Source organism: Myotis nattereri (assembly GCF_964212035.1).
Source record: "Myotis nattereri genome assembly, chromosome: 4".
In the NCBI taxonomy this organism is placed as follows: Eukaryota; Metazoa; Chordata; class Mammalia; order Chiroptera; family Vespertilionidae; genus Myotis; species Myotis nattereri.
This window is the reverse complement of record NC_138079.1, coordinates 38,665,671-38,693,263: the sequence shown is the minus strand read 5'-3', so window position 1 is coordinate 38,693,263 and position 27,593 is coordinate 38,665,671. Positions and strand designations below refer to the sequence as shown.

Below are 27,593 nucleotides of genomic sequence, written 5' to 3'. Positions count from 1 at the left end.
AGTGTGTTTGAACGCTAATTCCTTTGGTGGGGGCCCAGGAAATCCCACATCTGCAGACTTCAGCTCTTGGAGAAGGTTCAGAGATATTTCGGAGCTCTGGTCAATGGGTCGCCTCAGAAATATCAAGGGTGAGTCTCACTGTTTGCTAAAGGTGCTGACCACGTGACCAGCAGCAGACCGCGCACTCTGTTTTTCTCTGCGTGGCCTGCCAACAAACCCGTCAGGCAAGTCCCCACGTGCCAGCCTCTCTCAAGAGAAGCAGCTCCCTCCCTGCTCTTCAAAGGCGGCTGGCTCCAGGCTCCGCCAAGCAGTGTCCTTTGGAAAGCTTGGCTGGAACCCCAGACCAAAGCCTGCATTTCATCGTTGGCATAGGGCTGGAGTCCTCAAACTTGGGTGTGTAGAAGTGCTCAAAAAACATGCAGACACCCTGCCTCCACCCTAGAGATCCTGATTTTGTAGGTCTGGGGTGGAGCCCAAGAACCTGCATTTCCTTCATGATTCTGATGTAGGCGACCTGAAAACCAGGTGTGAGGGAACCCTGGCATGGTAGACAGCCCTGGACAGGGAACTGCAAGCCCTGGGTTTGAGGTGAGATATTCCACTTAATCAGCATAAGCCTCAGAAGTCTTGTCACCTCCCTGGCCCTGTATTTTCATTTTGAAACTTCATTTCATAATGGGGTTGCGGGGGAGCAACACTCATTTATCACGAGGCTAGTTGCCCAGAAAATCGAATTAAAAGCTTAGGCAGGAAAAGTACCACTGTAACTCACAGCACATGTTTACTGATAAGATCCTGTCATTTTGGCTCCTGCCTTTCACACTAAGATAACCATGGGCACCTGGTGAGTTAACCCCCAACACGAGCCCTGAGATGAAGATGTGTTCTCCTCCGAGTTGTGTGTTTTGTTGTGACAGAGCGATGCTGGCCTCCCAACAAGCAGTGCGCCTGGATTTCCTGTGTGGCCGTCCTTGTGCTCAGAGTTCTGGCTGCTGTGATCGGTCTTGGGATTACCTCTGGGATGCCTGGGAACCTTGCAAAATGTCCCCCCTAGGTGACTGGTGTGTTAGTAGTTCACAACACCAATGAGAGTGTATTTATCCTCCATGTTATTTCCAAGATGGGTGACTCTTCTGATAGTGGATGGTTGGCTCATAGTAGGTGCCACCACTGCTCTAGACACTTCACACATCTCTATTTTATTCAACGTTATGAGGTGGCTGCTGTTATCACCATTATGAACAGAGACTCATAATGGGAAGGTAGGTGACATGCCCAAGATCATGTAGCTGGTAAATGGACAAGCCAGGGTTCCCATCCAGGTCTACCCAACTCCAAAGCCTACCCAGGACATGGTTTCTACCTTCAGAGTTTCTGCTGGACTCAGGAGATTACCAAAACAGTGGTGAACCAGACAGAAGAGCATGTATTTCAGTGTTAAATTAGGTTGGGTGGGTGTTAAATATTGTTAGTAACTGGAGAAAAATCAGTCACAATTACAATGTTTTTGTTTTTGTTTTTGTTTTTTTTTATTGAGTAAAATTTTTATTACACTCTGAGACTTCAGGCCATTGGACACAAAGAAAGCCTGAAATGAGGATGAGAGAAACATCGATCAGCCACCTCCCACATGCACCCCGACCAGGAATCAAAGCCGCAACCTTTTGGTGTACAGGATGACACTCCATCCACTGGGTTCTCAACCTGACATTTCCCACCAGCCACCGGCTCCTGCTGCTACCCAGCCCCTTACCTGGGAAGGCAATGAGCTGTGAGCACTGCGCCTTGGGGGCACCCCAGCCCCACACCCACCTTAGTGCCCCTCCCTGTCGGGACCCTCCAGCCTACCCCTTGGCAGGTCCAGGGTCAGCCGCAAAGGCCCAGGCTGAGGACACAGGGCTCCTGGAGCAGCGTGGGCACAGGTTGAGACAGCTGCCCAGGCGACACCTGCCAGGTGAGGGAGGACCCACAATTACAATGTTAAGCACCTCATGAATTAAGTGATACATGTGGGGTCATCTGCCTCTTAATTATCAACCGGGTCCCAACTATAAAATTTCAAGTTGTAAAATGCACCTCCACCAAGCCCTCACCTATGCTAAACCAGGTCTCTAAAATATTTCCTGCCTGTTTACCACTCCACACACCAAATCAGAATTTTCTGGAGATATGTTATTTTAGGTGTAAGTATGTCTGAGATATGAGTGTCATCAATCTGCTATTTACATCTTAACTTCCATCAAAATTGTATAGTACTTAAACATTTTAAGAAACAGCATCACATTATTTTGACAAACTCCCACTCATTTTTGAGTGCACGGATTCATTACATGTTTAAACAGTAGTCTCTATTTAACCCACAGTGTTCCCTAGAGGTTGGTGTGCCAAGTTACCTTTGTTCCTATCTCTAGCTAAGAAAATCATGGAACCAATCAATCCACAGCAAAGCACACACCAGGGCCGGGCGTGCTGACTACCCCTCCCAGGCACCTTCAATTCCTTCTTGGGCAGGAGGGAGTTCACACTGGTTTGCCCAAAATGCCAGTAGTGTTGCAAGACATACAAGCTAAGTAGGCCTAGAGAGTTTTGGAAAATGAGGAGAAAAAGAAAGAAAAGGAGAAGAAATAACAGGGGAAAGAACAATGGAAAGAAGCAGGAGCCGGGAGGAGGAAGCAGATTGTGATATTATTAAAAGCTTGGCGTTCAAGGTCGTAGATGCATATGTTAACATCCAGTGCTTGTCTTACACATCTTCCAGACTGGCCATGTCGACAGTGCGAAACAGCTTCGCAGCACCATGGCTTCTCGTGTGCGGACCTCAGGAATTGCTTGCCCCCCTCCCTGCTTTGTAACAGGAAGCTGGACTGCAGCCATGGCGAAGATGAATCTGCTGCCCACTGTGGTGAGGTGGACAAATAATCAAAATGGAAGAATAGGCACCAGCAATTAATCACTAAAATTTAGAATTATAATTAAAACCTTACCATGCATGAGTGATTTCTATTAGAAATCATGCCTTTGTTTAATATGGGCCATATGCCCAGCCATCCCCCTCAACACTTGATATTCAAGTATCCCAACCAGAAGACTTGGACGTATGTGGACAAGGTTTGTGACACAAGAAACAATGATTGTCGGGATGAATCAGGTAAAGATGAGAATATGTGATTGATATTCTAATGGGTTCAATTACATACATCAACCCATACTTAGAAACTGTCCTAAGGATATTTACGTTCACAATGAAGCAATCCCATCATTTTCAGTAGCTTACATATGAATTCTCTGGCTAAAAAAGCAAATAAAGCCAGATTCGCAAAGATTAACAAAGGAAATACTAATCTTGATGGACAACTCTTGTCTGCGATGGAATTCCTTTTGGATTTCTTTGGAAATTTTGGTAAAGATCAAAGAAAAGTCTGTTGGATGCTTTAGCTCTCAAAGACATTTTTTATGTATTTAACCTTTGGTACTTCCTTGCACCTCCCACTCTCCTTTTCGCTTCCCAGTGTTCTCCATGGTGGTTTCACGTGACACTGCACCCCTGATTGCCTTGCAATCTGGCAAGGCTGGGTTATTAAAACCATGGTAGTTCCAATAGCTCATGACCATAATCAGTATATAAAAAAGGTATCAGAATATAGCACACTATAGAGATCGTGTCTTGCCTTTTGCCTGGTCACCACGGAAGGCAGAAAAAGAAATGCTGCTGAGGAGTTGCATGTTAACCTAATAATGTGTTGGCAACAAAAAGCTAAAAGTATAAACAGATCCTTTTCTTCTTGCTGGTTGCCAATTAGCAAATACTGATTCTCTTCCTGGCTTACTGAACATGCAAACTCACACGGACCCCTCCTTGTTTATGTAGCATGTCAGTGTGTTTGTTTGCAGGCCGATGGAGAGGTAGTACTCTTCTTTGCTTTCAAAGTGCAAATTCTTTCACCTAAGTGTGTAGAATCTTTAATAAACATCCTCAATTTCCCCTTTGGACAGTTTTCTCTAATATTGTTAAGATCCAAAGGGCCATTTCATTTCCAATAGCCCATTTTCCAGTCCACCTTGATGTTTTAACAGTTGTGCTTTTAAAAATAAATAAAATTGTCTAGTGTTCAGTGCCAAAGTGTTTAGGCTGGAGATGTGATACTGTTTTCTTTGCTGACTGGGCCTGCATTCCCAGAACTCGCTGCAAAAATGGCATTCAAGACTGTGCTGATTGGAGTGATGAAAATTTATGTGAATAGAAGACTTTTCTAATTATTATCTTGGAAAAGCTAAAAACTGCTATTAGTTTCCTTAAGACTCCTTCTCCCCCCCCCCCGCCCCCCCCCCAAATTGACATATTTATTTTTTGGGGGTAGAGGAGGTAATTTACTAAAGAATCCAGTGTTATGTAATGGAGAAAAATAATTAGCAGAAATCATGTCCAAACATTAGTGATCTTGAGCCCATTTCTAAACTTGTTTCCAAAATTTAGAATGTAGCTTTCTGCCCTGTGCACACATGGTTATTATGCAGCTGTCACAAGTGTACTCTAGTTCGATTATTTCAAAAAATAGAGGGTATAAATCCTGAGTTCTCAGAAAAATTGTCTATCTCTTTATTAGTGTATCCCTGGTTCAGATCCATCTGAAAGCTACTTTGGCCCAGGGTTAGTCTTAATATCGGACAACAGCCAGCAAGTGTCACAACAGCCAAAAGTTCACCCAGATCAGAATCATCTGCTTCTCTAGCCTCCCAGGGCCTGAAGTCCTTTCCAATAGGTCCTGAGGTTAAGAGCAGACCGGGGTTTGAATCTCACTCTACCACTTAAGGGGCTGTGTGACCTCACAGGAGCAATTTCACCTCTTGAAGATGGTTTCCTTGTCTGTACAAGGTGGCTCTTTTCAAGGGATTGTTATGCTGAGCAATGAGATATAACGCAAGTGATAGTGTTTAACATATAACAGTTATAGCAATTGTGGGCAAAGAAAAATTGTTAAGAATATGGTAGATTGGCTTGACTGGGTAGCTCAGTTGGTTAGAGCGCCAGCCTGATACACCAAGGTTGCAGGTTCAATCCTCAGTCAGGGCACATACAAGAATCAACCAAGGAATGCATAAGTAAGTGGAACAATAAATAGATGTTTCTCAAATCAATTTTTGAAGAAAGAATGCGGTAGATTGTGCTGTTTAGAAACAACTGCTGTCCTGCTCTGGGGAGGGATTATGCTTCCCCAATCCTTTTGGCCATCTGACTTGGCTATGTACATGACTTGCTCTGGCTAATGAAATGTGGTTATTAGTGATGTGCATCTCTTCCCAACCTAAGTTTGAAGAGCCAGCTATTTCTTTTCCTTGTCCTGATACTGCCAACATTCAAGTTAGAGGCTCCTCCCGGGGGGTGGTGGATGGAGGTAGTGGAGCCCAGCCAGACAAACCATTAAGTGTGACAAACCTTTGTAACAACTAAAATTTTTAGTCATTTGAAACCGTAACATAACCCTATCTCAATATTGAAAACGTTACAAGAAAACCCTTTATTAATCCATAGCCATAACTAACATATACCAGATTATTTAAATAGACCAAAGCAATAACATCGTTAGAGGTTATTGGAACAAAGTCTGAATACAGGCAAAGCAGGATTAACCTTAGCCTGCATCTGCCACAGGAAGCAAGTTGCCTTGGAATAGGCCTAGCCTGGAAACCTAGTGCACTTTTTAATTTTGTCCCTTGCCTATACAGATTCGGGGTAAACAACTGGATATTCAGATAGTGGCACTCTTCACATGCTTGTCAGCCTCAGTCACCCCTATCTCTGGGGATGAGTTAAGACAATCTCAGTTGTGCTACTCAAAGCATGGCCAGTGGACTACAGCATCAGCATCGCCTGGAAGCTTATCAGAAATGCAAATCTTCAGGCCCCACTCCAGACCATCCCAACCCCGTCCTCCTTTACCCACTGCACATGCTGTAGTCAGTTATATATCTTTGACATTTGTAGCAGTTTTAAGAACCAGCACATGGCCCTTGCAGGTTTGGCTCACTGGATAGAGCATCAGCCTGTGGACTGAAGGGTCCCGGGTTCAAGTCTGGTCAAGGGTGGGTTGTACAGGAGGCAGCCGATCAGTGAATCTCTTTATTGATGCTTCTCTCTGTCCCTTCCTCTCTAAAATCAATAAAAATATATTTTAAAAAAGAACCAGCACATGACCTACTGTTCACTCTGCCAGAAAGCTGAGTGCCCCAGAGGTTGCCCCATTAGTTTGGGACCTGAAGTGAACATATAGCAATATAGCAGAGTACAACCTAACCTATAATACTCTGGAAACATGTAATTTTGTAAATCACTGAGACTTTGGAATTCTTGTTACTGTAGCAGTGTACTTTAAGTGATATGCATACTTTAAAGAAAATAATACAATGTTAACATATGCAAATACTGTTTACACATTTCATTTTTGATAGTTAATGATTTTAGATATAGCTATACAGTACCTTCAAAAGGTACTTGTAAGCTATGAAAATTTAAAATGAATTCTTATTGTTGAAGTAGGAACTAAGACAATTTTCAGTTGGCATCAATGCAGAATGTACATAATTGTTTTAATTACCATTTGTAAAACTGTTAAGTTGCTTCAACATTATAATTACTAATACAAATTTTTAAAAGTAGCTCTATTATCGAGGGGCCTTTCTAGTGTGAAATTGTTCAGTACTCTAGTTATGGTGGCAATTACACGTTGCAACTGCATACACAGGTAAATTTTACGGTATGTTAATTTAAAAAAGAAAAAAGTAGCCCTACTCATTTTGTGTTCTCTCTTAAGGGAAAAGGGTGACATTCCTACTACCTTTTTTCCAGTTACCTTACAGCCTACGCAGAAGAGACTAACTACTTTCACTTTTTTAAAGTAACTTTTGGTTACATCTACCAAATGGAGCAACTTCATAGAATGAGGATTAAATGAGAGAAAATTAAGTGTGAAAGTACATATAAGGCCCTAGCTGGTTTTGCTCAGTGGATAGAGCATCAGCCTGTGGACTGAAGGGTCCTGGGTTCAATTCCAGTCAAGAGCACATGCCCAGGTTGCTGGCTTGGTCCCCAGCAGGGGGCGTGCAGGAGGCAGCCGATCAATGAGTCTTATCATTGATGTTTCTCTCTCTGAAATCAATAAAAATTTTTAAAGAAAAGTACATATAAGGCTCTCAGTATACAGACAACACTAAGAGAAAAACTTGCTCTACCACGAAGGAGTATTCTATTCCCATCTTACAATTATACCCATCATATAAACCATGGAAGCCCTGAGGGCTACTGCAGGGAAGTTTTCAAACATGAAACTTTATACCACCTTTGTTACATGATTCTACCATGTTAAATTTTTAATAAAATTTCATCAAAGATTATGTCATATTACATGCCATGGTTAGCTTTCTACAAACAACTTTGCTTTCTGTGTACAAATCAGTGTCAATGAAATAAAAAATAAAACTATACTAGGCAAAGATCTTTATTAACCTGTTTCAAACTTTATTCCCAAGCTTCTTCAGCTTAATTAGCTGCAAAGAATGATTTATGTATAAGCAAAAACTGAAAAGAGCTGCAATGTCCAGGGGCATTGGGCTAAAAAATATTAGAGATCTAGATTTTATCAGATCCATAAACAAAATTTGAAAAAGCAGTCATAATACAAAATAGCAGCTCCCAGAAACTTCTTCAAGTTTATCTTCTTCAGAAGTTGACTCAATTCAGTTTGCTTCATTCTTGGAAGCCTCATCAAAATTCTCCACAAGATCTAAAAAAAAAATTAAAAAAGGCAGAAACTCAGAAAAAGCCAAATCTACAAATACAGATCTTAAGAGGAAATAAGGAAATGTTCTCAAAACACATACTAGTTAAATCAGTATATAAATTTAAAAGTTTTTATTTTCAATAACCACTACTCATTTGGCACATTTTGAAGTATATGTTTTGGCATATAATTAAAACAAGGGAAAGTCATTAATTTGCCCATGGCTGTGCTTAAAGAATATGTATAAACTCACTCTCCCTATTCTCATCGCACTCCAAGAATTAAACTTAAGCAATATAACAAATTAGTCAGTTTGGGAGAACTAAAGAGTACTGTGACACACAATTCCAAAATTTTCCTGGATTCCTGAGGACACCTGTCTGTGCCAAGTGGAATTATTTATGGTCTAGTGATTCTACTCCCCAATAAATATTCGTTTTACCACACAAAAATATATCCAGTAACAGCTGAAATAGAAAAATGCCTCAAGATTGCCAAAAGAGCTTTTCTGCTGATTTTAAAATGGTTATATCCCAAGATATCTGAATAACTTCTCCATGCCTTCTTTTAAATTTATGGATCTCACAGTAGGAAACAAGAGCCATTTGTGGTAAGTAGTCATTACATTTAGGTAACAAAATGTAAACTTTTTATTCAATACTTGTTATATACCTCCAACTTCTTGGGATCCCAAATAGAAAAAAACCAAATCTACAAACACAACTCCCAGTGAAATAACAGTACACTACTTTTCTCATTCTAAGTGAGTAAGGTTCGTGTCTCCCTTTCCCCTTCTTTACTCTATACCACCTCCCTCAAGGTAGTCTTTCCTATAGAATAAAGATTCTTTATCCTCTTTTGCTCAGATTCCCCAGTTTAACCACAAGTGAAGGTTCCTACCTGGAACTTCATCATCATCATCCTCTCCAGTAGCAAGTGGTGCTTTTCCATCCACAGCTGTGAAAGGGAAATGTAAACATTATTCACACATGTGTTTGTCTTCAATAAATATTAACCAAAAGAAGTACAGATGAAAGGTTTACATTCATGATGTGACATTTGGGATCTCATCTATAGTACTAGCAATAACATAATAGTCTACAAATGAGCTAGAACACTAGCAACAGCCAACAAACCAAATTCTATACCTAGGTTTTCAATCCTCTGGCCCACCACAAACATTGAGAATGGGAATAATGGGGAGCCCCCAGGGTACAAGTAAACCCACGTACCAAATTATGGTAAGCTTTACTTGGGGAGGCAAATTAAAAGGCTGTTTTCTCAAATACTCTGTTGTGTTGTGCATGGCATAAGGGAGATGCTCACAAACCTTTACTGAAATGAAAATAAAATGATCAAAAATATTTAAGATTCTTTGAGTGGTAAGCATCCAGCTTCCTTTTATTACACAGAAAGTGAACTACATTTGAGAGTAGGGACCTCACAGTACTGGCCCCATGATGTTCAGTGGACTGCTTCAAATGCCTATTTCAGCTTTGAAAACCTAAGACGACTTTCTACAAACTCTTATGCCTTGCCCTAGCTGGTCTGCTCAGTAGTTAGAGCGTTGGCCTGCAAACTGAAGGGTCCCGGGTTCAATTCTGGTAAAGGGCACATGCCTCCTGGGTTGTGGGCTCGATCCCCAGTAGGGGGCGTGCAGGAGGCAGCCAATTGATTCTCTCTCATCACTGATGTTTCTCTCCCTCTTCATTTCTCTCTGAAATCAATAATAAAACAAACAAACAAAAACTAACACAAAAGAAAACCTCTTATGCCTTTCCAGGTGACAAAACAACATATAAAGTGAACAGAGTGAGTGAATGCCTAGAAAAACATGGATGACTGATTAAAAAACCATATAATAAGCCTGACTTACTTCTCCATTCCCATTCTTCAAAATTTTAGTCAGAGAGCTTCAGCATAAAGTATCCATACCCCTGAGGTACAATTATTCAACTTCATGATTTTCTGCCCTGAACAAAATCCTTATCATACTATAATTAAAAACACCAGAATAGTGGCAAGCCAGTTCTTAAAGATTATTGGTAATATCAGTTGTATAGACACAACTGAAGAATTGTGATAATTTACAATACATCTTTAATTAATTTTAAAGTGCCAGTTATCAAAAAAGCACCAAATTAGCATTTTCATACTTTCCAGCTAATAAAGGATAACATTTTAAAGTCTCTTATCCAATGCAAGAAAGCTAGTAGGAAACAAACAAGTATAATAAATCACAGCACACTAAATTACTGCATATACTATGAATACCTGCTTAAAATCTGTGTAAAAATGGATATTTTTAAGAGAAAAGGTAGCATTTCCAAATTTAAAGATATTCACATCCACTTTGCACCTGACATTTTAGAAATCTATTGACTAAATCAATAACCTGTGCAAAACTCACATTGTTTGGGCAGAGCTTCAGCCAGTCTCCTTAAACTAGTCAGACTGTCTGCACCAAGCTGGTTTAAGATGCTGGGTAGCATTTCTGTCAGCTGCTTTGTCTCAGCATGGCCTGTAATGGTGAAAGTGTTCGCTGCCAGAGATGCCTGAACTTTAGGGTTGTTAAAGTGGATCACTGTTCCTTGGTTTGTAAACATATTTACCTATAAAGGAAAAAAAATATTTTTAATTAGCAGTGCCGACCAAATGTATGACCATTAAAAGCTTTTTTCAGACAAATCTTGTTTTTCTAAAGAAATAAAACTTGACGCTTACCTCTTCAATACCAGAGATATTGTTTACCCCTAACTTCTTTAAGGAGAACTGAAGTTTTTTATCATCTGCTGTAGCTGTTCTGTGAACCACCTTCTTCTTTCTACGAGCAGTTCCCTAAAGTGGAGAGAAAGGAAAGAACACAGCACACGTTTATACTGTAACAGACATTTTCAAATGGAAAGGTTCAAATTCCTTTCTGACTTTGGATATGTATAAGAAAACTACCATAACCACAAACTTTTATGCAGTGAGTAGGCAGGTGAAAGCAATGAGGGAAGTCAAAAGAGGGAGAGGACTTGCTACAAATCATTAATAATTTCTAAAATTCTAGTTTTGTCAGATATAAATAATCTTTTCCAAGTTCTACTTTTTACATTAACTGCTCTAAAGTGATCAAAGAGGTGGCATGTGTCAACCTAAATTACTAACCTTTTGTTTTACATTAATTAAAGAAAAATTAACATCCATTAATATTCATAGGCAAGACAGTGTATGACACAAAGGTCTATACAGACTTCCATTGTACGCAAGAGTAAAATCTGAAATTCTTATCTTAACCTTGATCTGTCCTGCCCCTACTATGCCATTCTTGACCACACACATCTCCTATCACACACACCAATTCATCTTCAGCCAAATAACCCTCCTCATTGTTACTAAAATAGGCCAAACAGGAGTTTTTGGACACATTGTTATTCCCTGGCATCTGCATGGCTCCCTCCCTCACTCAAGATCCTTTGCTTTTTTTTCCCCAAAAATATATTTTATTGATTTTTTACAGAGAGGAAGGGAGAGAGAGAGTTAGAAACATCGATGAGAGAGAAACATCGATCAGCCGCATCCTGCACATCTCCCACTGGGGATGTGCCCGCAACCCAGGTACATGCCCTTGACCGGAATCGAACCTGGGACCTTTCAGTCCGCAGGCCGACGCTCTATCCACTGAGCCAAACCGGTTTTGGCAAGATCCTTGCTCTTATGTCACCATATTCAGAGTGGCCTTTCCCAACGACCCACACTCACCATTTCCCATCTATCCAGGTTTATTTCTCTTTATAACACTTATTACTAATAAAGATAAGTATATTTTATTGCCTGTCTCCCCTTACTAGAATATAAACTCCTTGAAGGCTTCTATTCTATTTACTGGCATAAAACTCAGTATCTATAACAGTACCTGGCTCACTAAAGGTAGTCAATAACTTGATGAGTGAATGAATATAGGCTTCAGGAAAACGTGTGGTCTCTTGTACATGCCAAGTCTCCAATCTCCCCTTTCTCTAAAATATCCTATAAACTTCCCAAACCAGGCACATGTGACCATCCATATTCTGCTTTCAAACTCTTTAATAACACTCATAGACTCCATATAGGCTAAGACATTCACATTGTACACAAGGCTCTTCATGGAAAGACCACCACCACCCACCTACCTCACTGTCCCCAGCCTCCATACCTATTCTGATCCTTTAAAATCCTGCATAAGACAGTATCTCTTCTGTGTTTTCCCGAAACACTACAGTTAATATCCTCACCCAGACAAATCTCTCTCATCTCTGTATCTTGAAAATGCTTCTCTTCCACCATGTATGTGAAAAAAAAAAAATCTTAAAAAAATGTCCATCTCCCCTACTAGCCTTAAAGCCCCCTAGATACTTTACCTAAATTTTGTATTCTCAGGATCCAGCATAGTAAAGGCTTAAATAAATCATAGTGTAACTGAAGAAAATATCAATAATTACATAGAATACTGGTGACCAACCCCCTCAAAAAACCTTTAAAATAACTATTACCTTGAAGTGGTTATGTAGAAACCTGGTTTCCAGAGAACGCTCTCTAAAAGACATTCTAAGAAACTACTATAAGATTCTAAAAACAAAATCAGCCCACCTTCTATAGTTTTCATATACTTTACATAAATAGGGTTTACTTTTCACTGAAATAATTAAGTTATTATCAATGCTCTGATCAGATACTGAAATAAAGAGCTCTTGTAACACTTACCTAGAAGTATCTAACACTTGCAATTTTCTCTAAGGCAAAACTCACTCACCTGATTTCACATCCCATAATAAGCAGGTTTCTTAAAAGGTGTAGAAAATGTTTCTGTATTACAATGACAGAAATACTTCCTCTATTAACTAGTTAACAAGTAAAGTTTAATCCTACATCAGCCTTAAGAATCCTAGATAACCCTGACTTTCCTTTATATGAATGGTTTCTCTCACAGGTTGAAAGGACTAATGATCAAAGTAACCAAAAAGAAAAAAGGCACATTAACTAAGGTTAAAAACACCATAAGAGCATCCAAACACTGACCCACAAAGATTATGAGTTTTTCCACCACACCTAGCTTACACGCTTGCTAGAAAGAACAAGAAATACCTACTGTTGTTAACAGGTAGGCTGGGATCTTGAATACTACTAGCTTGGGGGGTGGGGGGGGATGAAGAGACACTGCTGGCCAAGTCCAGTAACTAACAATGTGCATCTTACTATTTAAGTCTAAGTGCAAATATGGCTATTTCACAGTAGACTCTACTTGAAGGTAAATGGGCAAAGTTGGAAAAAAAATAAAACAAAATACTAATAGATAATAAATCTGTAGTACAGAAGTTTTAACCATACAAGTGAATACAGGTTTTACCAAGTGAAGACATGCTCTGTTCCAACAGGCTGTACCACACCTTGTTAAACACTAGGAATGTGCGAACAACGCAAAATACAACCAGGTAGACCTCGGTCTAGCGTGGACTTCTGCTTTATGTAAATTACTTAGAGAACCATCTAAACACAGAGTTCGAAAAGGAATCAATCCCCTCGGACTCAGCATCCACCAGGGAAAACCAATGAACCAAAAACGGATCATTAAAAAACCCACCAAACACTCCCCTTCCCTGAGTTTTAGCGAAATCGCCAAGTAAAAATAGAAAGACACCCGCGCTTTACGCAATATTTTCGAATCCATAGTCCACTGCTCTTAAACTCCAAAATGCACTCACGCCCTAGAAATAGACACCTCCTGCCGCCCCGGAGTGCCTGCGCCAGGGAAGGTGACAGAAAAGGCCTTCATCCACCAAGAAACCAACTCGCTATAAGTCTACATGCAGCCGAGGCCAAAGCAATCGGAGGAAGGGCGGCCACAGTGCTCCGCACCCGAAACGCCACACTTCCTCACCGAGCACGTTAGGAAACACTTTCCCCCACTTAAAACACTGTAACACTGGGGAGTATGTTTACCTACAAACAATGTTTGCAGCCTAAGCAGCGTTTCATCTCGACTCACTCGCTTTTTCCCCCTCCGGTTCCCGGAGACATCACATTGTGCATCGCCTTTAACCCGCCGCTTGCTGGTTCCGTGAAATGCCCTCCGTAGGCAAAGTCACACGCCATCGACATTAGAAATGCGAAAGAAAAAAAATCCTAAACCTTACACACACACACACACACACACACACACTATTAAGACTTACTTTCCCACCAATGCGCACTTGAGCCTGCAGTTTGGCGAGTTTCTCTTGGTTCATGATAGTCTCTTTCATCTAGAAAAACAGGAAACCCTCAGCGAGGAAAGGTGTAGTTGGCCCTGGCATTCCACGCTCGTTACCTCCCGACCCGCCCCCCGCCCGGCAGGACAAATGTCCCACACGGGCCGAGGCCTGAGTCCCAAATCCGCCCGCAGGCTCCCAATTTCAGTGTCCAGAGGGCCGAAAGAGCACCCACCTTCCTCCCCCCTCCACGCCCCCCCTTTTAGAGACCCGGGAAACGGGGTCCAAACCACGCCCGGCCAGCACCCCCCACCCCGGCCCCGGCCCGGCCTCGGCCTAGCCAGGGCCTGCCCGACCGGCCACTCTCCGCAAGCCTCGCGGTACCTGAGGCTCCTGTCCTCTGGTTCCGCCGCGAGGTGGAGGAAGAGACGGCGTCGCCTCGCCCCCAGGGCAGCCGCCCCTGGCTCGACCTCGACCCCGAGAGTCAGCCTGAGTGGGTGCGCCTGTCCGTCGCATCGCCTTCCTCTCCTCAGCCCTGTCCCTCCCTGTCTCGCTCCTTCCGGGCACTGCCCGCCCCCGATCCCGTCCTCCTCCCACGCCGGCGTCCACAGCCTTTTTGTACCTTGTTGGAGAGGAAACGGGGCCGCGCGGGGGACTAGGGCTGACGCTCAGGGGGTCTAGGGCAGACCAGCTGAGAATAAGCGCACACACGCGGGGACGCAAGATGGCAGCTAGAGGGAGGCCGGAAGTGACGCAAGGCCACTTCCTTGAAAAGTCAGGAAACGGACTTGGCCCGAGCTCTGGGCTGTGCTGCGCACGCGCGGCTTCGGGACGCGGGGTGTGTGACCGACGCGCTTGGACGTTCTTTCCTTCGCGTCCGGCGCCGGCCGGGCGGCTACCACGCCAAAGGCTGGGCTGGAGGCAGCGCGAGGAGGCCTGGGGAAAGCCATCCAGGGGGTCAGAGAAAACAGTTTCTTGTTCAGTGGGAGCTGAGTAAGTCGGCCCTGTCTCCCTGGAGTCCTGAGCTCAGGTTTGCGGAAACGCCTGGGACGCCCAGCGTGAGCCCACCTCTTTAGCCGCGCTCGGCTCGCTGGGTGACCCCGGAAGTTTTAGAAATTACCCGTCGGCCCGAATGAGGCTTCACCAAAACGTGTTGTCAAAAACAATGAAGCTGACTTTGCTTCCTGGGGCCAGGTGGTTTGGTCTGCTGCAGGACCAGGGCTCGAAAAATCTGAGGAGCGTGTTCCGGAAGTCCTTGGGTCGGGCTGGGATGGGACCGGGCAGTGCGCGCGCCGGCCCCAGAGCAGGTGGCTCGTCGCCTGGGACCGGGTGCGTGAGGGGTTCCCTTCTCTGCAACTGACGGAAAGTTTACTCGGTATCTGTTGGCGGGGACTTGACAGCTAGCGAGCCCCCGTTGAACACACGTCACCTGTCTTAACTAGTACGTCAATCAAGAACTTATGCCCCGTGGGTTTGGAGAGGCTAAACTAGTGTGAGTTGCAATTTTTTAAACTCTAGGACAAGCTTTCAGACGACCTTAAAATAAAACGACCGGTATTGGAGATGGAAATTTAAATAAACATGCTCTCTGACCAGCCTTTTTGTGGTCTTAGCTATGAAAAGCCTTGGCATATTCAAACCCTTCGCTAGAGAAAATGCAATTGATGCAACAAGAAAACGTGTAGGTGCTTTTCGTTTTGGAAAAGTTTATTTAAATCTGTTTAAACTCTGAGTACATTTTAAAGGTAATTGTAACAGTTGGTATTTTCTCAAAAAACAGTGTTGCTTCTGTTACTGAATATGAGTCAAGTGTAGCACAGAAAAGGGTGTGTGTTTGTACTGTGAAGCTGTGTGGGTCACTGTCCTAACAAAAAAGGTCAAAATGACTGCCAACATTGTTCAGTACTATAGAAATGTTACAAAATACACAGAAATACTCCCCTTTTTGAAAGTTTTACCTTTGTCCAGGAGCAGTTTTTCCCCCCTTCATGTTATACTGCATTCAAAGCTTCCTAGTCATGTGATGTTTTCTGGATATTTACATAAACACAAGATTCTGATTGACCTTTTATACACCTGTTTTCAGGAAATATCCCAGGTTATTTTTTATTTTCCTTTGGTTTCCACTTTTGTCTATTGTAACTTTTAAAAAATGCTTTTATTGATTTTTTTTTTTTAGAGAGAAAGAGAGAGAGAGAAAGGGAGAGCCGCTAGAGAAATAGAAACGCTGGTGAGAAGCATCCATGGGCTGCCTCCCGCAGGCCCCCTACTGAGGATCAAGCCCGAAACCCGTGCATGTGCCCCCACCAGGAATGGAACCCGTGACCTCTTGGCTCATGGGTCCACAGCCACACCAGCCAGGCGTTCTTTTGTAACTTTTAAGACTTGCACCATGTTGAAAATCAAGAAAGGTTCCCTAATAGTAAGAAAGTACTTTGATTTCTGGTTCCTTCAGCTGCTTCTGCTTATTTTGTGAGTGCTAATTTTTTTTTAGCAGAATTATGCTTCTGCTAATATTAAATATCAAGTATATATTATAAATGTTAAATATAATATTAACTATATAAAACATTTTTTATATAAAGGGGTTTTTTTTAACTCTAAAAATTAGTTACTAAGTTGCTATCTTAGCTCAGGGATGGCAAAAGGAGTAATTTAGATGTTACCATTTCCTGTGCTCTCCCAGTGTTTATGGCAAATAGGGGTAACTGGCCCCACACTTTACTGCTGAGCTTGAATAAGCCTAAGAATCGTTTACTCAGCACTCAGCATAGCCTGTGTCAATAGAGTAGGCAAGAAACCAGAAACCCTTTTCCCTGCTCGGTTTGTAGTTTATGGTTTAATCAAAGTCCATAAATTGTTTTCACGTCTCAGTTGGACTTGAGTCTTTCAGCAAGAGCCAAAATGTTTATATTATGTTCATTTCTTAAGAGCCCTATTTTGACCCACAAGAGGTATTGGAAATCACTGAGGAGAAATGTGATTTAGTTGCCTTAAGTTGCTTCATATAGTGGCTCGTGATTGATAGCCACAATGGACTTTTGTTTGCTTGTTTCTAAACCTCCTTAAACTCTTCTAACACTCCACCTTTGTCAAGTTAATGTCTACACCTCATTTAGCTTTCAGTTTAAATGTCTCAGGAAAGCTTACCCTGACACCTCAATCCCATTAAGTTACTTTCATTATAGTTGTTTTCATTATAGTTGTTTTTAGTTGTGGTATTTTGTTAAATGCAAAATGAGAGATTGATTATTTTGTAGAATTCATGGAGACTTGAACTAGGAATATTAATAACAATTTAATATTCAGAGTTGGCTCTTTGGTATGGTAGTTTGAGCCTCAGAAATCTTATGAAGTAGGTACTCACCATATTACTGGTGAGGGAACTGAGGCTTAGAGAGTTAAAGGTTTGAAAATAGGCACAAACAACCTCATCTTTCCCCCCAAACAAATTTATCCATCTGTATGTGTCTGAACCTATAACTATTGCCTTCACTCCATGTTTTGTTAAAAATGGGAAAAATATTTCCTCTGCTTGTACTTTATTTCACTCAGCACCTTGATTCTTCTGTTATTATTTTCTTCCTACAAGTGTATTGGTTAATAATGAAAATTTTTTTCAATAGATGGAGTTACACATATGTTGATATATATGCGATTTTTATATGTATGCTATTTTGTTGTATTGACAACAAGCATCAAAACTTCATATGTCAAATTTTCTGAAGGTGTTAACTTCATAGATATTTTTACACTTAAAAATGTCGAATTTCGTGCCAAAAAGAGAGCATTTGTGGAAACTTCTAATTCATTACTTTATTTTGAAGAAAAGTGCTGCTGAAAGTTATCGTACACCTTGGGAAGCTTATGGTGAACATGCTCCATCTCAACATACTTGTGAACATTGGTTTAAACGCTTTAAAAGTGATTTCGATGTGAAAGATAAAGAACGTCCAGGCCAATGGAAAAAGTTTGAAGACCAACAATTAACCCACCCGCCGTATTCACTAGACCAGTGATGGCGAACCTTTTGAGCTCGGCATGTCAGCATTTTGAAAAACTCTAACTTAACCCTGGTGCCGTGTCACATATAGAAATTTTTTGATATTTGCAACTATGATAAAACAAAGACTTATTTTTTTGATATTTATTTTATATATTTAAATGCCATTTAACAAATATCAACCAAAAAATGAATTCGCGTGTCACCTCTGACACACATGTCATAGTTTCGCCGTCACTGCACTAGACCTTGCTCCTTCAGATCACCACTTGTTCCGATTGATGGCCCATGCCTTTTCTAAGCAGCACTTCAAAACATACGAAAAAGTGGAAAATTGTGTCTCTGTATGGTTTGCCTCAAAACAAAAGTTCTATTGGGACGGTATCCACAAATTACCTGAAAGATGGGGGAAATGTGTAGCTAGCAATGGACATTACTGTGAATAAAGCACTTTTGATGTTTCTCTTGAAATTATCCTGTTTTCTTTGATTATGAAATCCGCATTATTAACCAGTATCTCTGTTTTCCCCCTTTCAACTAGATCATTCTACTAGTACACTAATATGCCTTAGTATCAGATACCTGAAAAGGGAACAAAATGCTTAACCTCTTTTCTCCAGCTTCTACTTAATTTTTGTTGTTGTTCCCTTTTATAGAAAAATTTCTCCAAACTGTCTAAACCTCCATCTTGACAAATCCAAAAGATAAATTTAGTTCTCATTTTAGCCTTTAGGTAGCATTTGACACACTTGACCACTTCCACATTTTTGAAACATTTTCTTCCCTAGGCTTCCAGAGCATCTCACTTCCTGGTTTCCACTTGCCTCATGGCATCTTCTCAGTCTACTTTATCTTTTTTCACTGTCTTATAAATATTAGAGTTGCTCACATTTTAGTCCCATTTTCTTTCGTACCTATACTTCCCTAAATGGTTTTATCCAATCCCATGGCTTTAAATGTTATCTTTATTTTGATGAGCCCCAAATGTACAACTCCAATCCTAACTTTTTGAACACCAGACTGAATATTCTTTTTACATTATTATGGAATACTTCAAGTACACAAAAGTAAAAGTAACATAATGAACCTACATAAACCCATTACCAGCATCATCTATTATTAAATTAATACATAAACTCTATTTTTAATATATGGTAGGGTGAGTACCTTTCCCCTCCAATTTTTTAGGTTGACAAATTCCATATACATTTTAGGTTTTGTTCAATTATTTTAAAATTTTGATTGGGATTGATTGTGCAGATTAATTTGGAAGGCTTTTATATCTTTACTAATGTATGAGTTTGCATTTAGTTGCAGGAAATGTATCTGGCTATTTTAAATATAGGGATTTAAAATAGGGAATTGGTGCTTAGAAATTTGTTTAAAGGGCTGTAGGAATGCACTATTATCTCAGGATATTTGCTATCTCCGGATAATAATGCAGAACTGGGCTAAGGGAGCTGCTACCATTGCCTCCATCCAGTAGGACAAGGTAGAATCAAGACCCTATAACAGGTGTTACTGATGCCAAGAATACGCTACGATAGCCCTGCTAGTATGGCTCAGTTTGTTGAGTGTCATCCCATTCACCAATAGGTCACAGGTTCCTGGTCAGGGCACATGACCCGGCTGCTGGCTTGATCCCAGTGTGGGGCATGCAGGAGGCAGCTGATCAATGATTCTCCCTCTCCCTTCCTCTCTGAAATAAAAAATATATAGGAAAAAGAAAAAGAAATACATTGATTTTTGACCACAAGGTGATCCAGCCATCAATTTTTTAAAATACGTTTTTATTAATTTCAGAGAGAGGAAGGGAAGGAGAGAGGGAAACATAAATGATGAAAGAGAATCATTGATCAGCTGCCTCCTGCATGCCTCCTACTGGGGATCGATCCCAAAACCTATGTGCCCTAACCAGGAATTGAACTGTGCCCTGGTTCCTAGGTCCACACTCAACCACTGAGTCACACCGGCCAGGCAGCCATAAATTTAAAGAAAATAAAAAGGACAGAAAAATATGTTAAATTACTCCACAGAATGTAATCAATAAAATTCAGGTTATAGAAAGTGACAGGACAGTTAATTTGCTATTTCAACAAAGGAAGAGGAGAAAGGGGATTCTTTAGATAAAAAGATACATAAGAGGCAAAGGGAAACATAAAACAATCATAGGGTTGCAGGTTTAGGTAATACAGTTGAAAAAGAAGTGATTATCATAAATATCAGGATAGTAATTGTTCTTGGGAGGAGAAAGGGGATTATAATTGGGAGGAGACACCTGACAAATGGAAGGTTGCTAGCGTGGTGAGCAAGGATTTCTCTTCTCACCTGTATAGTGATATGTGGTTTTCCATATTTGCTATTCGTAACAATGAAAGGTTTTTTTAAAAGCACGCACCATCTGTGTATATATAAAACCCTAATATGCAAATAGACCAAACGGTGGAACAACCGAACAACCGGTCTCTATGATGTGCGCTGACCATCAGGGGGCATGCGCGGAACATGGTGGGTGTGGGTAGCAGATGGCAGAGTGCGGAACATGGTGGGCATTGGCTGCGACTGGATGGTGGAGCAGGTGAGGGGGCGTGCCAGACCAAGGTGGGCACTGGTTGCTGTCATGGGGCGAGCCTCTGGTGGTTACTGAAAATTCTTTGCTCCCATGCGCTGCGGTCCCACCCTGCACTCGCACCTGCTGCCAGCACTGGCCCCGCCTGTGCCCGCTGCTGGCGGCTGCTGGCCCCAATCGCCCCTGAGGGCTTCTCTACCTCCCCCAGCTCCTGAGGGGTGATCGAGGCAGCAGCCACCATGTGCACCAGCTGATGGCACCAGCCCCACTCACACCTGCTGCTGGTGCCGGCCCCAATTGCTCCACGCTGTCAGCAGGTGCAAGCAGGGCCGGCGCTGTCAGCACGTCAGTGCATGGGAGCAGCAGCGGTGGGAGCATGGCTGCCAGCCGACAGGGGACCGGGGGGCTGTGGCAGAAGGGGCAAGGCGGGGCGCAGAGGATGGGCCGAGACCCGCCCCGTGCTCACTGCAGCCTCGCCACCCACAATTCCTTTCAAGGTGCATGAATTTGTGCACTGGGCCCCTAGTATATGATACAAAGACATATACATATTGAAGGTCACTTTTCAACATTAGAGTTGTGTGGTTTGAGGGGAAATACATATTTGCTCTTTGTCCCAGGTTTCTAGCCCACAGCTCCTAAAACCCTTGACTGTTAAGAGTGTCTTTTGGCCCTAGCTGGTTTGGCTCAGTGGATAGAGCATTGGACTGCACACTGGAGGGTCCCAAGTTTGATTCCAGTCAAGGGCACATGCTCGGGTTGCGGGCTCAATCCCCAGTAGGGGAAGTGCAGGAGGCAACCAATCAATGATACTCACTCATCATTGATGTTTCTATCTCTCCCTCTTCCTTCCTCTCTGAAATCAATAAAAAAAAAAAAATATATATATATATATATATATATATATATATGTATAAAATTTTAAATAAGAGTGTCTTTTGTACGCTAATGAGATGACTAGTGTGTGCTGGGAACCCCTGAAGGTAGCTTCAGGATAGGGCAGGTTGCCAAAAAAGACCAAGGCATGATTAGAAAGTTGAGGGTTGGACTTTTCAGTCTCATGTCCTACCCCCATCACCAAACCTCCATGGAGAGGAGGACCTAGAGGTTGAGTTCAGTAACCAGTGGCCAAAAATTTAATCAATCATGCCCATGTAGTGAAACCTCCATAAAAACTCCTCAACAGGGTTTGGATCCTGGAAGCAAGGCTGAGTTTTACTGTGAAGTGAATGGGGAATCCAGAAGAGTGTTAAACAAGAGAATTAAACTTGGAAACAGTCACAAATGATAGTGGAGAAGCTGGAACAGGATAGGGTGGGTAGAGGGAATTCTCAGAGCTTTGGCTATAAACAATCCAAAGCTGTTCTTCTCTACAGACTTGGTCTATTCATTAAATCAATGGAGACTTCTGAAGGGGGTGAAGTTGATCATTTTAAGAGCCTTCAGCCCTGTTTAGCTGATAGCTGTAGTTTAGGTATGAACAGAATACGTGGCCAGTTTAGTAATATAAATCATGACAGCTCTACAGATTATTAGTTACAGAGGTAATATTCCATGCTAAAATTTCATAAGTGTGGAATATAACAAATTTATAACTGCTTTATGATCATTGGTACCAAAAATTAAAAGACGAACTCAAACCCCTTCCTTCCATGTAATTTATGTGAAATACTTCATACTACTCCCCAGTTCCCCCAAATCTGGATGCACAACTGTTAGTGGTCATTGTTCCTCCACAGAGACTGGGCCAGGCATGACTGCCAGCTGCTATAACACAGTGACCATACTTGGTCATAGATCCAGATGCCAGACATCTGTCTTCTATCAACTAGGATCAAAATGAAGCCCTGCCCACTAGATGACTTAACATATAACATATAACCTAAACAAAGATTGCCTCAATTATAAGACTTCCTTTCCCACCTTCTCAACAGCTGTGAAGATACAGGCGCTTGCAATGTGGCCTTTTGTTCTTTTCTTTGTTTTTTACTCTTTGATGCTAAACTGGCTTATTTTTTTCAAAAGCCTTTTTAGGCCCTCCCTCTCTGCTTGACCTAGACTTTCTACAGGACCTTTTGCTTTTATCTCCTCCAGAGAATCCAGCCATTGTTTGAGCCTCCACAATTGAATTTCTGTTGACTTCTGAATTTGTATTACAAACCCTGGCCCCTTGTTCCCAAGCCTGTGTCTTCTGATGTCTCTGAATCTCTATCCTTGGATGTCCTCAAGTGTAGTGTATCCCAACCTAAATATTCCTAGTGAGTTAAAACTCCTTAACCATCCCATTTTGACTCCCAGTTGCTGCTGCTGATAAGTTAAATTCTGCAGACTGGGACTTCACTTCCCATTAGTTGGTCTGCTTTGTGTCCACAGAGAAATGGACAGTGTTAACTGATTGTAAACCATCTTTTGTTGCTAGTATCTTTGCTTTATGAATTTCAATTTCTCCTCCTCTTCTTCTCCTCTTCTCCTCCTCCTTCTCCTCCTCCTCCTCCTCCTCCTCCTCCTCCTCCTCCCCTTCTTCTTCCTCCTCCTCCTCCTCCTCCTCCTCCTCCTCCTCCTCCTCCTCCTCCTCTTCTTCTTCTTCTTCTTCTTCTCTTCTTCTTCTCTTCGACAAGGCATTTGGCAGTAGATTGAAAAATCTAGAATTCACTGAATTTCAGATTATTGAGTACAGGACTATTAAATGGAGAAACTCATGGGGAATACTGAACAGCTTTAGTTGCTAATGAATGTGCTGATTAGAACCTTACAAACAAATTCTATAATATATTAGGCAATATACTATAGTTTAATTTTAAAAATATTTGTGAAAGACATACTTTGTAATACAATTATCTAAATCAGCTTCATCTTCTATTTGTCATAAATTAGCAATAGGCATTTTTCATGGAGGTCAGAGTAGAATTTCATAAGTATAGATTCATGTCTATTGCCTTTCAATATGTAGTATCTTAATAATACATACTTGGTGGGTTTTTTTATTAATTTGAGAGAAGAGGGGAAGGGAGAGAGAGGGATCATCGATTTGTTCCACATATTTATGCATTTATATGCCTTGACCGGGTATCGAACCTACAAGCTTGCCATATCAGGACAACACTCTATCCAACTGGCCAGGATAATGATACATACTTGATAAGTGAACTAATAATGATAGGATGTCACAGATATGTTAGACAAAAAGCTTTCGCAGCTGAAATATTTTCTAAAGAAAGGTTTTATTGAGCCAATGCTAGCCAGAAGAGGACCAGGTCCTGGAGCATGAAGTCTAAACCACCGGTGGCATGGATGGCGAGGTGGAAAAGACAGGCATGTCTGCCGTTCTGGAGTTGACAGGCACTTCTTTTTTTTTAATGTTTTGGGGAAGAAAGATATAAGATGTTTGAAAGAATTTACATTGGCTACAGATAAGGGAGCAGGGAAAGATGAAAGTGGGGGTGGTTCTATGATGGGTACACAGTCTATAAGAAATATTTACTGCTTTTGATTGGTCACAGACACGCTGAAAGCTCTTGCATATACAAGATGCAGTGGTGTTCAGTGGTCAGCCAATAGATGTCTGGAGGTTGATTCAAAGCTCCAACATACTTCCAGGAATGTGAGCAGTCTTTTCTTAGTTGACCCACAGCTATGAACTGGTTAGTTATTCCTGGTTGCTAGTGACAGAGACACATCTCCAGTTGGGTTAAGCCTCAAAGCACACCAGGAGCTCCAAGGGTTCAGAAAGCTTCAAGCATGCCTAGACCTAGGTCCTCAAGGCTATCACTGAATGCTGTCTCTCTGCCGGGTTGGCTTTATTCTCTGATAGGCTTGCCCCAGCTTATGGCAAAGAGGCACTCCACAACTTCCAGCTCACAGCCTGACAAATGTAACCCCTACAGAAAAAGAGAGCCGCCTCTTAGCTCCAGGAAAAGTCCCAGGATTAACTCTGATTGTCCTGGTTCAAGTAACACGTCCACTGCTAGCCAGGCCTGGGTCACCTACCACCACTGCAGCTAGGGAATGGATTGTGCCCCCAAAGGGAAAAAGTGATTCCGTTACTAGCAGTTGTACAGCAACTTGGGGTGAAAAAAGCAAGAAAGAGGACATAAGGACAAGAAGAAAATGTGAATAAACCCATTCTTATTTTCAAATTTTGGCTTTGATTCATTCTGGCAAGCAAATAGCCAAATGGTTTTATCCTGAAATACTTAGATGGCTTTAAGTTTCTCAGCTTCTAAAAAATTATTGTTCTCCTGCACCAACCAGTGATTAGAGCAGTGGTTTTCAACCTTTCTAATGCGCGACCCTTTAATACAGTTCCTCATGTTGTGGTGACCCCCAATTTCATTGTCACAAATTGAAAATAATTAAAGCATAGTGATTAATCACAAAAACAATATGTAATTATATATGTGTTTTCTGATGGTCTTAGGTGATCCCTGTGAAAGGGTCGTTCGACCCCCAAAGGGGTCGCGACCCACAGGTTGAGAACCGCTGGGTTAGAGCCTCAGCTTGCATACTGAAGGGTCACAGGTCAGATTCCTGGTCAAGGGCATGTACCTGGGTTGCAGATTCTATCCTCAGCCCCAGTTGGGGGGCATGCAGTAGGCAACCAATCAATGTGTCTCTCTCTCATTGATGTTTCTCTCTCTTACTCTGCCCCGCTCCCTTCCACTCTCTCTTAAAAAAAAAAAAAATCAATGAAAAAAATATCCTTGGGTGAGGAATAACAAAATAAATTATTGCTCTCCTACAAAGCCTTTTTATTTTCTTCTAATCACCCCTCATGAAATTTTAATTCCACAGATATACTGTGTATCTGTTTGTATACTGTATGTATATCTGTGCTTTATATATAGGAAGAATAAGTATAAAGCTTACTCTTTATCATACAGGTTAAGAGCAACAAAATAAAATTTTAACTTAAAATTTTAGTTAAATTGAAAGTCAAAGCTATTAACATTTATCTTTGTAACTGCATTTGTTGAGTAACTTTCAATATAACTTACTTGTGAATTGTAATGTTTCTATATATGCATATTAGCAATTTTAGAACTACATAATAGCAATGTGATCAATGTTTTAAAATTATTCAAAACTTAATTTTTTCAACAAAAGTAGAACAACTGAAAAAATGTTAATTTCTTAAACATTAACTTTTAACTTTACATTGATTTGGAAAAAATGGCTTTTAACTGGATACTAGATATTCAAATATTGTTGACACTTTTTCTTTTCAGCACTTGACATAGCTAATGATGGGTTGAGTAACTTCTGTGGATTGAAATATTAAAACATAAGCCATCTTTATTTAATTCTCAAAGCTCAAGCAATGCACAAAGGCAGATCAAACACAGACAACATCCTCAGGCAGCCAGTGGTAGACAATAATAGCGCATGCAGGCCACTTGTAACAATATAACTGAGATGAAGCAATCAATTGAAAGAGAATCCTCCAATCACAGCCATCTATTCACCATAGATTTGTAGTAGTGATCTTGCATACCTTGTGAATCTTCCAGGTCAGTATCGGTGATGCTCATGTAATACCTAAGAAAGCTCAACATGAGGAATTAAATACTAAGGAATAAGACTTTGTTGGGTGAGGTTGAACTTTGGAGGGCTAGACACTCTTGTAATATCATTTTTGCCCCACTGAGGGCACTGTTACTCCCACTGAAAATGGATATACTAATATCCATAGGTAGCTTAAAGAGCATCTTTTCCCCTTACATTGAGCAGAACTCTGCCTTCCAGTAAAGTTTGCTTATTGCTTCTAATTTTTCCATACCAAACAGATTTAATCTCTTTAATATGACATGCTCAAATATTTGGTAACCAAAATTATATCCCCTCCATACTGAATGGCTCCTTCTAAGCATTCTTTCTGAGGCTAAACTTATTCACAGGTTCCTTGAACTCAGTTTGACTCGCTTTCCCCCATTCCATTAGGTGTCCTTTAGGGGCAGGCACTATGTCTTGTTTACCAGGCTGGGTGCCCTGTTTGGATCCACTCCAATTTATTATTACAACTAGAGGCCTGGTGCATGGATTCATGCACCAGTGGGGTCCTTCAGCCTGGCCTGTGGAGATCTGGCCAAAACCGGCTCTCCAACATCCCCCGAGGGGTCCCAGATTGCGAGAGGGTGGTTCTCAGGTGATACACCCTAGAATTGGGTTCCCTCCTCTCTGGTTCCGGGTGCATCACCCAAGAACTGCAGCTGCCAAGTCACTGCAGCTCCACAGCTCCTGCGTTGAGCGTCTGCCCTCTGGTGGTCAGTGTGCATCATAATTACTGATTGGAGTGTCTGCCCCCTGGTGGTCATTGCATGTCATAGCTACTGTCCGGGTCAGTGGTCGCTTAGGTTTTTATATATATCGACTAGAGGCCCGGTGCACAAAAATTTGTGCACTCAGGGGGGAGGGGGCATCCCCTCAGCCCAGCCTGTGCCCTCTCGCAGACTGGGACCCCTTGGGAGATAACGACCTGCTGGCTTAGGCCCGCTCCTGGGTGGCAAAGGGCAGGCCCAATCCCTAGGTGCAGCCCCTGGTCGGGCTCAGAGCAGGGCTGATTGGGAAGTTGGGGTGCTGCCCCCTGTCATGCACAGAGCAGGGCGGATTGGGAGGTTGCGATGCCACCCTCAGTCACGCTCAGGGTAGGGCTGATTAGGGGGTTGGGGCACCACCCCCTGTCACACTCAAGGCAGGGTCAATAGGGAGGTTGTGGCGCCACCCCCTATCACGCACAGAGCACGGCCAATCAGGGGGTTGGGGCGCTGCCCCCTGTCACTCACAGAGCAGGGCCCATCAGGGGGGTTGGGGCTCCGTACCCTGTCACGCACAGAGCAGGGCCCATCGGGGTTGGGGAGCTCCCCCCTGTCACACACAGAGCAGGGCCCATCAGGGGATTGAGGAGCTCCCCCCCTGTCACTCACAGAGTAGGGCCAATAGGGGAGTTGGGGCACCGCCCCCTGTCACACTCAGGGCAGGGCCGATGGGGAGGTTATGGCTCTACCCCATCACACACAGAGCAGGGACCAGGGGGCGGT

General features: G+C 42.1%; 1 protein-coding gene across 2 annotated transcripts; it reads right to left on the bottom strand.

Moving 5' to 3' along the window:
- Nucleotides 1-7,490: 7,490 nt before the first annotated feature.
- Nucleotides 7,491-15,076, bottom strand: BTF3 (basic transcription factor 3). Of its 2 annotated transcripts, none has more exons than XM_081088888.1 (6): nucleotides 14,372-15,076; nucleotides 13,973-14,041; nucleotides 10,500-10,613; nucleotides 10,186-10,387; nucleotides 8,676-8,732; nucleotides 7,491-7,778 (listed from the first exon to the last, which is right to left on the bottom strand). In XM_081088888.1, exons 1-6 carry the CDS (start codon nucleotides 14,501-14,503, stop codon nucleotides 7,732-7,734), a joined length of 621 nt encoding a protein of 206 aa, XP_080945014.1. In that variant the 5' UTR covers nucleotides 14,504-15,076; the 3' UTR covers nucleotides 7,491-7,731. The 2 variants fall into 2 exon arrangements, with proteins under 2 accessions (XP_080945014.1, XP_080945015.1); XM_081088889.1 differs by having other exon boundaries at nucleotides 14,610-14,725.
- Between the last annotated feature and the right edge of the window lie 12,517 nt (nucleotides 15,077-27,593).